General features: G+C 37.0%; 1 protein-coding gene across 3 annotated transcripts in view; it reads right to left on the bottom strand.

Annotated features, from left to right (window-relative positions):
* The window catches only part of Piezo (piezo type mechanosensitive ion channel component), a 1,325,935-nt gene that overhangs the window by 347,651 nt on the left and 962,343 nt on the right, over nucleotides 1–15,941 (bottom strand). For all 3 annotated transcript variants that reach the window (XM_090398322.1, XM_090398324.1, XM_090398323.1), the window contains one exon: nucleotides 888–1,149. In XM_090398322.1, coding sequence (XP_090254448.1) covers nucleotides 888–1,149 — 262 coding nt within the window. The remainder of the gene's footprint in view (nucleotides 1–887; nucleotides 1,150–15,941) is intronic.

Genomic DNA, 15,941 nt, shown 5'->3' with positions numbered 1-15,941 from the left:
GGTAGAGCAAATGGTCCAAGTCTACAGCAATTTGTGAGCAAATTTGCTTGTCATTTCTGTAAGCCTGCCCCAAGCAATAGTGATATCACTGCCTTAATTGAAGTTCTGACATATTAGGAGTGATCTGTTGCAATGCAAAGGCCATTTGGGGAGACCACGAACTGTTAACACAAATGAGAATCCCTTCACAGTCCCCTGAGCTCATATCACTTGATGCCTTTGTTTGGGATATGTTGTAGAAATGGGTATTCCATCATGACCCACCTTCAAACCTTGATGAACTAAGGATTAAAATTACATGATACTTCCAACAGATGTCTCAACCCTTGTTCTCCAAGAAGACAGAGAACCTTTACATGTGCTACAAAGTGCCCATTTCGAGCAATTCTTTATTCTTTATTCAACCAAGATTCCACTGATAGTTATGGATGTACATATCATTATGTGATTAAACATTCTTTATTAATAAACCTGTTTACTACATAACATATCATTGTAGTTATTCAGAATTTTTTTTTTTTTTTTTTTTTTGTACCATACTGTAGGATAATGGTTAGCCTTTTATTGAAAATAGCTCCAGATGAGTTAAATATTTTGATAAGTGATAAAAGGTTAGTATTACATGTTCTTAAACTAAACATGGATATGAATGTTTATTTATTTTTTTAAAACATGATTTTTTTGAACTATGGTTTCCATTTTGATTAACTATGCAACTGCATAACAAATTTTACTAATTGCCTTTCTTCCAGCTGCAATTCATGTGAGGACATGTGGTGTACACAAAAATATGTTATTTATGTTATTTGATAGTATATTGAAGTATGTACAAAAAAGCTTTAAAACTTATGACCATATTCATAAAGTAATTTTCAATTTATATATACCTCAGTATATGTAATAATTGTAATCCAAAATGACTTAGTTGGACGGGGCACTGATAAAGTGCCCCACAGGAAAGCCATTAAAGGAAGTGGCAAGGAGAGAATGCTTGCTGATTTCATCTGGTTAATAACAATGAAAACATAACAAAGGATTTCTGACTGAGATAAGGCAGCATAGTAACAGGCCACTAGAAAACGAATTGGTATTGGCTGAGTCCTCTGGAATTTTTTGTTCAGAGTATCCGGAGTATCAAGCAGTTCGGCGCTATGAAAGAAATAATGAAACAATTGTTTAAAATGATATAATAGTAAAACAAACTAATAGTGCAAACTTGTGTTAAATATTTTAATATTTTATTGCTTAAATAATTTAAGCAATAAAATATTAAAGTTCTGTTTTGAATGCTTATTATCAAAAAAATTCTTAAAGAATTCAGATCAAGGTGAGTGAAAACACTGTGCCCTGCATCAATTTCGTGTTTGCATACAGGGCTGTTTTTCAATCACACTTTTTCCAAGGCAGGCAGGATTGAAGTGCTAGATTGCTCCTCCCCCTCCCACCCATTATTTGGGGTTCTTAAATTGGCTCTAATTGTTTGGAGCACCCAGCTAGAGCCTTGTGTGCCTGTACTTGCATATCAGTGGGCATAGCATATATCATTACAATTCTTCAACTGTAAAATCAAATATGTGTGTGTGGGGTGGGGGCAGCGTGTTTGCTTTAGGATATATATTATATTAGAAAACAATAATTAAGGATAATTAGGCTGGCTTGGTTGGCCAAGTGGTTAGCGTATCCGCTCTCCAGTCAAAAGGATGCAGGTTCGAATCCTGCTGTGGGCATGGATGCTTCTGATTATCTGTGAATGTACTAGTGGTGGTGGGCAGCAGATACCGTTGGTGGTCAGAGAGTTATACAGTAGATACACCCCCCCTCCTTTGATGAGTCTTTGGACTCCTTGGAGGTGACACATAATAATAATAATGCTATATTTAGTTGGTATATGTGAATTGCTAAAAGTCTAAATATGTGAACCATTATCAATGAGCCATTTGAGAATTGGAATTACAAGAGGGCAAAAGGAAAGGAGTTATTTATTATTATTTCACAAGACCTCATGGAGTCAAAGACTCATCTGGGAGGTCCTTTTATCACAAACACACACATCTCATCATACCGTGTCTTAAACTCATTCAAACTCCTTGCAGACACCACACTCTCAGGCAAGGCATTCCAATCATTCACAACTCTGCACGAAAAAAACCTGCCTCTCATTCCCATACTCACACCCTATTTATATAGTTTCCAGGGATGACCTCTGGTTCTCCCCTAATCTCCCACTATTCTCTGTAGAACTTCTCCACCACTGATCTTATAACAACCCCTTACCAACTTGTAGGTCTCTATCATATCTCCCCTCTTCCTTCTCTTCACCAGACTCTGCAAATTACATCTTCTCAATCTTTCCTCGTACTCAACATTCCAGAGGTCAGAAACTACCTTAGTCAGTTGCCTTTGGACCCTTTCCAACATCTCTTCATCCTTCTGAAAACCCGGTGACCAAATCTGGGCACAATAGTCCATGTGTGACCTAATCAAAGCCTTATACAATGGAACAAGAATCTCCCTACTTCTACACGTCAGTGTCCTCCGCATCATTCCCAGAAGTCTTTGTGTTGTCTTCACAATTTTAGCGATGTGACCCCTAAATTTTAGATCCTTATCCACTATCACCCTCAGATCTCTTATTTCCTCTACCTCAAACAATATATTCTCACCAAGCATAAATTCTGCATCCCATCTTTGTTTTCCAAATTTTAAAACCTTACATTTTGAAACATTGAACTCATATCCCCATTTGCTTGCCCAATCACTCAATTTATTCACGTCTTCTTGCAAGGCCACAACATCTTCACTACTCTTTATGGTTTGTCCAAACTTTGCATCATCTGCAAACAACTGAATATCTCCATCCAAATCTTTGCCAATATCATTAATATACAAGTTAAATAGTAATGGCACTAAAACAGACCCCTGAGGCACTCCACTAGTGACTTTCCTTTTCCTGGATATCGCACCCCCAACAATACACAACTTGTTGATACCTATCAGATAGCCAGTCTCCAAACCAATGCACTAATCTAATATCCAACCCCATCTGCTCTAGTTTGACTGTCAACTTATCACGAGGTACTCTATCAAAAGCCTTTGCAAAATCCAAGTATATTACTGTGTATCCTTCTCCTCTGTGCAAGGAAGCAGTCACTTTATTGTAATAAGTAAGTAGATTACTAAAACATGACCTCCCTTTAGCAAATTCATGCTGTCCATCAAAGATTATACCATTGTTGTCAACCCAACTCAAGATCCTAGTTCTCACAAGCTTCTCCAACAACTTAACCACAACACCTGACACACAGATAAGCCTATAGTTTGATGGTTGAGTTTGATCACCTCCTTTATGAAGTGGCACAATCTTGCCCTCCTTCCACTCTTTAGGAACTTGACCAAGTGCAAGACTCGTATTAAAAAAATATGTCAAGGCAGGTGTCAACTCTCTGGCACACTCCTTCAGAATATGCGGTGATATATTATCAAGTCCCACAGCCTTATTTACATCTAGTTTACTCAACTCCCCAAACACCTCTTGCTCACTTACAGTCAGTCTCTCTTCCCCATCATCAACTGCTCTCAATATCTCCATGAAGTCACATTCACAAGATTGAAAGATCTTTATGAACTGCTCATTAAGTATCTCCACCACACATTCTGCAACAGCTGCTTTATACCATTTCCTCCAATCAATGTCATTCTTCCATAATCATTCTTTCTTTTGCTGGCTACATATCAAAAGAACTCCCTAGGATTCTTTTTGGCTTCATTAGCTAACTACTGTTCACACCTCTCTTTAGCTACTCTCACCAACCAAGTCACCCTCCTTGCCTGGTCTTTGTAGACCTCATGAAATTGGTTACTTCCACTTCTCTTATGCTGTCTCCACAATGCCCTTTTTCTCTGTATCGCATGCTTAATCTCTTTATTCATCCATCTCACACCTACCTTATTTAACCTTCTCACCCTTGGAATACATTTAGACATTGCATCTACTAAATCTTCTTCTTCTACTACGTGTTATTCCCGCTTTCCCATGCAGGGTCCACATGTTACTTTTTAGATGCGACTTCTTGTTAGTACTACTCCCAACCGACCCGTCGCCTGGTCTGACGCTGGGAGGGGGATATATATTTTTGACTGTAGAGGCGTATGTTCATGGGATCGGGTTGCCTGTTTGCGGGATGAAAAACGCCAGATAAACTGGCAGAAAAAACCCTACTGACCGCGCCCAAGACCGGCTAACTTGACTATGCCTGAGGAAGATCCACAAATTCCTCACGTCTACAACGGGAATCGAATCTGGGACACTCCTTCCCTAGGCATATGGTTGCGAAGCGCAAAGCCACTAGGCTAACCGCGCGGTCCCCATTGCATCTACTAAATAGTTTTTGAAAATCCCCCAAGCTGCATTGATCTCTTTTCCAGCTAACTCCTCATTCCATGCTACACCCACAAGCTGTCTCCTGAGCTCTTCATAATCACCCCCCCTTGTAGTTCCACATATACCCTTTTTTCACAGGAGTCCTTGTACTGCTGGCAATCACCCAGGTAATCACCTCATAGTCACTTTCACCAATTGGTGGATGATTTGACACCTCATTTATAATTACATCCTCTGATGAGATGACCAAATCCAAGCCCCTTAATCCTTGTGTGCCCTCTGTTACATACTGTCTGAAGTAGTTATCCCTCAAAAACTCAAGGAATTCATTTTCTTTACTTCCAGTTGCTATCTCATCATTCCAGTCTATATTGCCATACTTAAAATCACCCATAATGATCACCCTTTTCTTATTTACTTGGCTAATTTGATTGTACATTTCATTATCACCACCATCCACATTACCTGGTCTATAACAACATCCCACCAAGTATTTGATTCCATTCACCTCTATCTCACACCATACTGCCTCAAAACCACTGGCCCTATTTCTCTCTTGCATCTCTACCTTGTATGGATATAACTCTTTCTCTATCAACAATAGCACTCTCCCTCCCTTTTTACCCCTTCTATCCTCATGAAACAGATCATACCCTTCCATCTCTATTCCTGTCAGGATGTCGTCCTCATCAATTTAAAATACTTTCATTGCTGGTATACAAATAATTAATAATTAACATTTGTGATATTATATGTGTCCTATAAGTTGCTGTGTGAAGTGAATAGCATGTGATCCTATAAACCTTAGATATAATGATGGCATAATTAAAAACCTTATGAGGAGATTGAAAGAGATTTGTTCAAGAAATATAAAGAAATAACAATCAATATACATGTGATAACTATAAAATTTACTCTTCTTGTTATGTGTATTTGTTTGTCATCATCATGCCTATCATGGATTTAGGATTAGAGTGGCCTTAGAAGTCATCATTGAATCTTTTAAGAGGATGTCCTGGTTTTCTTTTTCCTAATGGCTTGTACTTGTACCTGTGTATTTGTTTATTATTATTATTATTATTATTTGACATCTCCAGGGAGTCCAAAGACTCATCAAGGGAAAGTGTGCCAACAGCATCAAACGATTGGTCCCCTTCCAACTACTAACTGCGCTCAAACTTACTTAACTGAGCCATTAGTAGCAGAGGCTCTACCAATTCACCAACCTTTGCCGGTTTGTGTTTCATTTATATTTTACTTTTTAATTTCAAGTTTATATTTTGATATTTAGTTTCCTAAGAATTTTCTTTTATTCACTGATGACCAGTATATACTTTTTACATGGTAATATATATATAAATAATATCAAATCATCGTTGGAATAATCCACCCTTTTGTGATTCCTACGTTCATTTACATAATTTCCCTTTTTTCTTTTTTGGTCAGTGGTTCTTCTTTCTTCTAATCTAATCCTGTAGCCTCCTCTTTTAAGAGGGTTGCAGCTGATGAACAGTCTTCTGTCTCATCAATAGATATCTCACATTTTCTAGTATTTTGTAAGAGATCAACAGAAGCAGTTCACTTCTTATAAGACATAGAAGGATTCATATTTATTCTGGAATAAATATGAATTTTTAATTACTATGTCTGTTCTTTCAGTTAACTGGAAACATTCCATATTCAACAGACACTACATTGCAAAATCAAGAAAAATAAGTAGTTTCATAGTATTGTTAAATAGTACAGAGACATTTACAGTCTGTTTATTATATTTAGCAACAATTAGTGTAATCAGAGGCAACTGCACGCATGCACACACGCAAATTAAAATCAGTTCAAATTGCATTAGAGATTTTCGATATCAAGATATTTTACAAATAAAATTCTACTGAAAACATTGCAACTTACTTGCTGTATAAACTTTGTCAAAATACAACTGCCCTATTCAGGAGCAGGATATATTTGCTAAAGTTAGTTCTTGCTGGCATTTTATGAACATGTGGTCACTAACCACCACAAATGTGTTAAGAAACTTTGTTTCTTAGGAATGTATCTTTACATATTCGTGGCAGGGAAAAAAAATTTATTTTAAAAGTTTTTCAATAAGTGTACAAGAAAAGAACATTACAAGAAGCCTAGATTGAAGGAATTGGATAACTGCTACTGCTGCCCTGCTAGTACTGCCAACAATTTGTAAACACTCTGTTTAGCTGTTATTACATCTACAAGATGCCACAATTCCCAGCAAGTTAAGTACTATTTCTAAATCAACTATTAATGTTTGAACTTGGATTAAGATTTCATTTTATTTAATGAAAATTGTAAATAAATGAAATTATAAATAAAAGGAGGATGTCCTTTTATTTACAAACTATCAAATATGATGAGGACCTTCCTTAAAATTATTTTCTTCACTTCTGGATGGTTGTTATTATTTAGGAATACACTCGCTATACGGCCGAGATACGTTCGTGGAAAGTCAGCTGCAAAGCGAAATGTTGTATAACAAATCATTTATTTCCATATAAAGCTGTATAAATTCGGTAAGATCGTTCCAATTTTATATAAAAAAAATAGAAACCACTGGGTTTCTGGTTGAAAATGGATTTTTTATTTCATTTAAAATATCGTTTACATTAGTTATTAATAAAAACAAAAATATAATTCTATAATACTAATAAAATAAAACACAAATAACAAATCAAAGTTTTTTTTAATTTTCAAATCAGTCTGATGACAAATTGCATGACATCACTTTGTTAGTGTGTCACCATCTGTTGTTGTCTGAGGACCCAGTTAAAAAAATTGTTCAGCGTTTGTTGTATTCAGTCCCTTTTCTTTTTTTTTTTTTGCAACTATTTGTAGCAGTTAATAACTGTGTTAATGCTGCAAGAAACTTTGGCACTGTGTTAGGATCATTTTTTCATTCTAATGATTCTTCATTAGGATCGTGTTGAAGTAGGATGTTTATTCCTTGTTCGAAATGAGTAAGCGCATTTGATAAATCCTTTGAGGTTAATTGTCGGCAAACAACTGGCTCTATAAGACTAAGACTCCGAAAACTTCCAGATCAGGCACATTCCACTAGATTGGATGTTAGAGTAATTCCTAGTGGATTCACAGAAGAAACATCAACTCGGCTGGATGATTTTTTGGAGACCAATGAGGCAATCTCACTAGAAATGCTTTGCGAAGGAGTCAAGATGATAATACAGGTTACAGCGAAGACATGTCTCGGCTCAATAAGAAAACCAAGATACTCGTGAATATCAGATTCAACATGGGAACTAATCAAAAGAAGGCAGTTGGAAAAACAGAGACACAGGGACCAAAGAATACAAGAGATTACATAGAGAAATTAGAAGAGCCATCAAGCAGGACAAGGAAAAGTTCTATAATAATAAATGTGAAGAAATAGAGTTCCAGATGAGAAGGCATAATTATAAAAGGATGTTTTATTTAGTTCGCGACTAAGAAAGCACAAGTTTAAGCCTAAATTGAATGTCATCAGAGACAGAAATGGATCATTACTAACAGAAGAGTTGGAAATCAAAATCAGATGGAAAGAATACTGATAACTGTACAGTAGAGTGGAAAAAGAAAATGTGGAGCCTCACACCAAGAAAATTTTGATTTGGAACCTCCTCCACTTAGGCAAGAAAGAGCAGTTAAGCAGCTCAACAGCAATAAGGCAGATGAAATCCCAGCAGAGTTCATTAAGGCCACAGGGGATGGAGGGATAAGAGTGTTTCATAGATTGATTACAAGGATATGGGAGACAGGATCATGGCCAAGAGACTGGAAGAAGTCAGTTTTCATACCACTACACAAGAAAGGTGATATGAAGGCATGCAAGAATTATTATTATTATTACGGGTATCTCCATGGAGTCAGTAGACTCATCGCAGGAGAACCAAACTAGCAAAACAATATCTGTCATATCTCTTCTTAAATTCACTTACAGATGAAGAGCTCACAACTAAGTCAGGCAATGAATTCCACTCATTCACCACCCTCCAGGCAAAAAACCTTGTTCTGACACCCTTGTTAACCACACTCTTCTTTAATTTCCAGGGATGACCTCTTGTTCTTCCATCACAATCACACAGCTGAAACATTTCACCTGCATCAATCCTATAAAAACCTTTCAGTAATTTAAATGTTTCTATCATATCTCCTCTTCTCCACCTATCAACCAATCTCTGCAATCCACAAGCTCTCAATCTATCAATGTAGGGAGCATTTTTTACATCACTCACCAACTTGGTCACTCTTCTCAGAACCCTTTCCACTGCCTCCTCATCTCCAAGGAATCCAGGCGACCAGACCCGAGCACAGTAATCCAAATGTGGAAGTATCAACGCTTTATAGAAGGGAATAATAACCTCTTTATCTCTGCAGAGATAAAGAGGTTATTTATAGAACTATTAGTTTGATATCTCATGCAAGCAAAATTTTATTAAAGATCATGCTAAATAGGATTGAAGCCAAAGTTGAGGCAGAGATGCCTGAGGAACAAGCAGGTTTTAGGAAAGGTAGGGGCACCAGAGATCAGATCCTTTGCTTTAGATAGATCACAGAAAAATATCAAGAATTCAGACTCCCTCTGGTAATGTGTTTCTTAGACCTCTAAAGCTTTTGACTGTGTTGAGCATTTGAAACTGTGGGAAGTAATGAAAAGAATGAGTTTTCCTCAACACACTATCAGGGTGATAGCCAACTTGTATAAGGAGCAAGAAGCCACAGTAAGAACAGGTGTTGGATTGACTGACTGGCTTCAAGTTGGAAAAGGAGTTAGACAAGGATGTTTACTTTCTCCTCACTTGTTTAGTATATATGCAGAGGACATCATGCATGAAGCATTGGATGAGCTCAGGACAAAAATTACGATAGGAGGCAGATTGATCAGTAATCTGAGGTACGCTGATGATACTTTGTAATGACATGGAAGAACTAGGACTAATTCTTGACAAAGTTAACAAGATCAGTAATAACAGAGGACCTCAACTCAATTCTAGCAAGACAAACATCATGGTTCTCAAAGGAAAAACAAACAGAGCAGCTCTTAAGAAAAAAGTGTATCTTAATGGAGAAAGAATTGAGGAAGTCAGCAAGTTTGAGTACCTGGGATCCATTATTAATGTGAAGAATTGCTGTTCAGAAGATGTCAGAAAAAGGTTAGGAATGGCTAAAACAACAGTCAAAGACCTGTCTAAAATCTGGAAGGATGGATCTATCTCCATGGGAACCAAGTTGAGGATTTCAGATGCAGATGTTTTTCCAACAGCGACTTATGGATGCGAGACTTGGAACCTAAAGATGTCAGATAAGAAACGGATATCTGCTTTTGAGATGTGGTGTTACAGAAGGCTGTTGAGGATATCATATACTGAAAGGCGTACAAATGAATGGGTGTTAGAAAAGATTAGTAGAACTTTAAGGCTCCTTAAGGATATTGACAGAGGAAAGTTAAAATATTTTGGACACATAGAAAGGATGGAAGGAGGACTTCTCAGAACAGTAATAGAAGGTAAAGTTCCTGGAAAAAGAGGCAGGGGTAGACCATCAATGAGATGGATGGATGGATGGCATGTGTGGAGTGACTGATCTTCAGAGAGTTGAGGCTGCCAGAAAAGCAAACAACAGGACTATATGGTGAGGCTTGGTGCAGAACATCATCGAGCAGCGGAGCTCTCTCTCTATGTTCACTGGGCATCTACAGATGCCCAGTGAACATAGAGAAAGAGAGAGCACGAATTGCTTGAACAGCAGATTTCGCAAGCCGTAATGCCTTACATATATCAACAATTTTTTTCAGAAGCTTCAATACGACGCAAAACATCTAGTTTAGTCTCTAGTGAGACAAATTTTCGGCTTCTTTTTTTTTTTTTTTAACTCCATCAGTCTCCAAATTTAAGGAATGCTTCGAGCTCATGTTTCCCCCAAATACATACGGGATTCGATTTAAAAAACAAAAAATAATGTACACACTTTATAGCAACACGAATACATACACACTTAATATGTACTGTATTTACATACAAATGCATATTATGTACTTATCAACAATGCTTATAATTGAAACAGAACGTAAGAAGAAATAAACACTTCTACATTTGATACTGAGGATTTACCTAATTTACTAAACTGATCACAAAATGTATCTCATGAGCACGTTTACAGAAGGCGGGGACGAATTATGTGCTAAGCGAAGATTACACGACTACAAGATGATGCAAGTAGCGTTCCTGCACGGAGCGGCCGGCCCAGAACACATGACAAAAGACGTACACAGGGGATTTCCTGACTTTTTGGCTGTATATTGAAAAATTGTAGGCCATAAATCGAAACTTAGTCATAATTACACAAGGCTGTTATAGTGAAAAGCCGTATAAAGAGGGGCCGTATAGAGAGGTACTAGTGTATACTGAAACAGGCAAAAAGAAGTATCCTAGGTGAGAGTTTTACGTGAATTAATTGTGTAAATTCTTCAGATTGTTTGTAAGAATAAAATTCCAAGATTTTAGAAAGGAAAACCCTGTTCTTTCTGGAAACAAACTTATGTTTCTTCGAAAAGCACTTAAATATGCTCTGCATTCTAGATGGAACTAGAACTCTGGTTTTTCCAAACCAAAAGTACAGTCAGTGTTACAATGCAGATTTAGAAAACAATACTAGTGGATTTATACAGTAGTGCACCGTAGCAAATGCCACTGTAATGAAATGATGCACTATAAAGAGCTAAAAAAAATCCAGCCTGAACTTCAGAGAGCTAATTATGCTAAGCTTGCAAAGGACAAAATAATCCATGTCACAATATACAGTTCATGGGAGTAATTTTATGAAAGTGATGCAAAAAATTTGAATTTTGTATTATAAAATAAACAACTGCTGAGGTCAGTAAATAAAGAAACTGGTTGGAAATGATATTATTATTATTATTAATATCTAACTTCCATGGATTAAGAGGACTCATCACAGGAGATCTATACTCTTTCATGCAAAAAGATCATTGAACCATGCCTTAAATTCATTTAGAGTTTAATCACTCACCACACTTCCAGGCAATGCATTTCACTCACTCCTTATACAGATTTTAGAGAAAGCCTCTTGTTCTATCCTTTTCCACTCTCTACTGCATCAAAAATCTTTTTCATGTTAATCTGGTAACAATCCCTCAACAACTTATATGTCTCAAATATATTCCCTCTCCTTCTATTCACAAGACTCTGCAAGTTGCGCTCCTCAATCTCTTATCCTCATATCTAACATTCCATAGACCTCACACTCACTTAGTGAACCTTCTCTGGACCCTTTCCAATACATCTTCATCCCCTTGAAAGCCAGGTTACCAAATCCTTACAGAGTACATGTTGCCTGATCAAAACCTATTTCGAGGGAACCATAATCTCTTTGCTTCTGCAGTCAATGTCCTCTTCATTATTGCCATAATCTGTTAGAATGTTCTTACAATTTTAACAATGTAACCCCTAAAGTTCAAGTTTCTGTAAACCATTACTCCCAGATCTCTCATTTCTTCCACATGTTTCAAAATTTCTCTATTAACCATATACACTGCATCCCAACCTTGCCAATTTTTCAAGAATTTTTTTTCAAGAAAACTTTGCAACATTAAACTGACAGCTCCACATAGTCTATTCAGATAGTTGAAAGGTGAACATGTCTCTAGTTCTTCATAGTTCTTCATAGGTTCTTCATAGTTCTTCATAGGTTTTCCCAACTGTGCATCATCAGCAAACAGCTTCACATCTACAGTTCAGTTGATCCCAATGTTATTGACATACAAGTTAAACATAATGGTCGCAAAACAGAACTCTGTAGTACTCACTAGTTATTCCTTTTGTGGGATACTGTCAAAGAATCAGAAGAGCTATCCATAACCAAAATGGTCAAATTGTCTCTGACTGAGGAGAGTGATCATGCAGTTTTGACTGGAAGGTTGTAAAACATGAGGAATATTCTGTTCAAGAAAGAGTATATGTAGAACTACAAGGGATATGACTATGATAAACTTAGGAGGAAGTTTGAAGCTGTATCATGGCATAAAAACTAGCAAGGGAAGGATGCTAACAGCACATGAGAGATAGAGGACATCTGCAGAAAGCAAAATCAGATTGTATACCAAGGTCAGGAGGGGTAATTAGGTAGAAGTTGGATGAGTAGTAGTATCATTATGCATTTTGGAGAGTATATGGAGGGTATAAGAGATGAAGGAAAAGATCAGGAGAGTGTACTGAATAGAGAAATGATTGGTAATAGAAACAGTAGTGGTGTGAGAGATGAAGAGAGAATAGAAATGCAAGAGGAACAGGAAATAGGAGGTGGAGTGAACAGGGAGACACGCCATAGGGAGAGTGGATGTTGGCAGTAGTAGTGAATGCAAGTATAGGGATGATCAGCACAGAAATGGAATAGATCAGAATGTGGGTGAGGAAATAGCGACTGAGAGGATATATATGTGGCAAGCTGTGATAAAGGTGACCGGGCAAGTGGGGCAATCACCACTAACAAGCGACTTGGGTAGGAATGGTTATAGACCTAAAACTGAACTGATGTGTTTATTTACAAATGCCAGAAGTATGAGAAATAAGAGAGATGAACTAGTTTAACTAATTTAGTTTATTCAATCCAAAATCATTCGAATAAGTGAAAAACATTGTTGATTGAAGATGATATCAAAGCAGGAATAAAAATGGAAGGGGTAGTGTTTTTTTGTGAGGATAAAAAGCTCAAGAATGGAGGAGGAGTGCTGCTGATGATAGCAGGGAAATCATGTCCACATAAGGAAGACATGATAAAGGGAATTAATGGCAATGGTTATGAGGCAATGTGGTGTGAGGTGGAAGTGGACAGGAAGACATATTTAGTTGGATGTTGCTATAGACCAGGGAATGTGGAGGACAGTGATGAAGAAATGGTCAAACAGGTTGGGTTAGTGAATAAAGGAAGGGTGATCTTAATTACGGTAGGATGGATTGGAATTTGGAAATAAGGAAAGTGGATTTCTTGAGACAACTATCTCAGGCATTAATTTAAGGAGGGCACACAATGAGCGAGAGTTCCATTATATAAAGGTGGCTCCAAGACAGAAGTAGCAAATTACAGACTAATTACTATTTCTGGAGTGGTGGTGGATAAAGCATTGGAAATGTTGGTTAAAAGTAAAATTCAGGAATGGGTGGATAGGAATCACTATAGGAGGACAGCATAGTTTTATAAAAAGGTAGGTCCTGCCTTAGTACTTCATTCACAATCATAAAGAAAGTAATGTATGCAGAATTCTTGAGGGACAAATGTCTCAGATAACATGTAGTGAAATGAACACAAGGTTCAAGAGTTTCAGATTTGCTTACAGCATCAGAAGATCTGATCATAACTGAGATGGCATCTCTACCCTCCTTCCCCCACACACACAGGTCTAGAGAGTGACCATGTGGTTTTGATTTGGAAGATGAATAGGCATGCAGGAATATCAAAGAGAAAAGAATGTATGTGGAATTATAAAGCAGGTGATTATAAGTCTTAGATATCAGTTTGAGGAAGTTCCATGGATGAAGGAATTGGAAGGGCGAGATATCATCAGTGCTTGGAAAAACTGGCAAAGGAATATCTATTGCAGCAATGGCAAGTTGTATACTCCAAGTGAAAAAGCGAACATAATTTAGTGTAAAGTAAATGCCAAACAATATCAAACGGGAACTGCAGGTGAAAAAGAGGCTGTGAGGGCTAGAGAGCAGATGCATGAAGAATAGAGGACTCAGCCAAAAAAGTGAATATGAGGAGATTGGCCTGAGATCCAAAGAAAATCCTAAGAAATTCTTTCATTACATGGCCAGTAGGAGGAGGAATGACAAGGGTATAAATACTTATGCAAAAGACATGATGGAGTTGTTCAATGAACACTTTATTGGAGTATTTCATCCTAGAGAAACAGGGTTTTATTACTAAAGGGATGGGCAAATTTTGAGGTTTAGAGGACAAGAAGAGAGTATGTTTCAAATACTGAGTACTCTGGATGTCAATAAAGCAATGGAAGTGGATGGTATTTCACCATGTGTTTTGAGAGAATGTGCTAAAGAACTGACAGCTCCATTGAACTGGCTTTTCAATGAAAGTCTAGCCATAGGATAAGTAAGATAGTGCCATTGCAGAAGACTGGAAGTATCAAACTATAGACCATAGGTTCCCAAAGTGGGCAGTACCACCTCCCCACCCAGTGGGCGCTGAAGCCTTCTGGGGGGGGGGGGGGGGGGGGCTATAGTGAGATCAGAAGCATTTGGGGGCGTTCAGGCAGTCTAGGTGTCGGTGGCTCTTTATAGAAGAAATTAATAATATATATTTAAAAATTAATTATTTTTGTGATTTTGCGATTAGATAATCATTTAAAATTTAAATACTGCATTTTAATTCATCTTATACCCGTCTTACACGATCAATTTTTTTTTATCAATTTTCTATTTCAATTATTTAATCATTTGAAAATTTACCATGTCAGATAGAAATAGATATCAATTTTCTATGTCAATGAGAAAATAGAGCATATATACGTGTGTATAATAGGTTATGTTTACAGTAGCAAATATATTCGTTATATTTCATTTCAAAATATATATAAAATATATAAAACCACTTTTCTAATTGATTTGTACAAAAATAAACCCAATTTTATATAATTTATATAATGGGGCGGCGTTACAAAATTTATGTCTTGCAAAGTGGGCGATGGCCCGAAAAAGTTTGTGAACCTATGCTATAGACTATTTTGTATTTCATTAATAGTTGTGAAGATCTTGGAGAAATTAGTAAGAGATCATTTAGCATTGGGCAGATGAGAGTAATATTATCTGTGAGAAAATCAAATTATTAGAACAAGTGAAATGTTCTACTTATTATTATTATTTGACATCTCCAGGGAGTCCAAAGACTCATCTAGAGAGAGTGTGCCACTAGCATCATAGTTGGAAGGGGACCAATCGTTCGATGCTGGTGGCACACTCTCCCTCGATGAGTCTTTGGACTCCCTGGAGGTGTCAAATAATAATAATAATAAGTAGAACATTTTACTTGTTCTAATAATTTGATTTTCTACTTTAATTATCTGTGAGAGTTATAATGGATTTGTTAAAGGGCACTCTTGTTTTATTATTCTGATTGCCTTTTATAATAAAGTGACAAGAGCAGTTGATGAGGGAAAGGAATATTCTGCCTTTTTTTTTTTTTTTTTTAATTTTACAAAGATATCTGTCATGGTGTCACATGATAAGCTGATATTTAAGTTGAAGCAGATGAGTTTGGATGTCACGTTTAATGAATTGGACTGAGGACTGGCTGGCTGATAGGTATCAGAGGATTGTGTATAAGGGAGATGTATCAAGGAAGCAGAAGGTTGCAAGTGGGGTCCACAGGATTCAGTACTTACACCTTTACTGTTTAACCTTTATATCAATGACATTGTCAATGGATTGCAGGGGGGGGGGATATTCAGTTGTTTGAAGATGATGTGAAGCTGAGAAAGGTGATTAGTAATATTACAGATGTG

The sequence above is a fragment of the Typopeltis vanoorti genome, chromosome 9, assembly GCF_054136105.1.
Source record: "Typopeltis vanoorti isolate ZY-2024b chromosome 9, IOZ_Tvanoo_1.0, whole genome shotgun sequence".
Taxonomy (NCBI): Eukaryota; Metazoa; Arthropoda; class Arachnida; order Uropygi; family Thelyphonidae; genus Typopeltis; species Typopeltis vanoorti.
The sequence above is the reverse complement of the archived record's forward strand: the minus strand, read 5'-3'. Positions and strand labels throughout refer to the sequence as shown.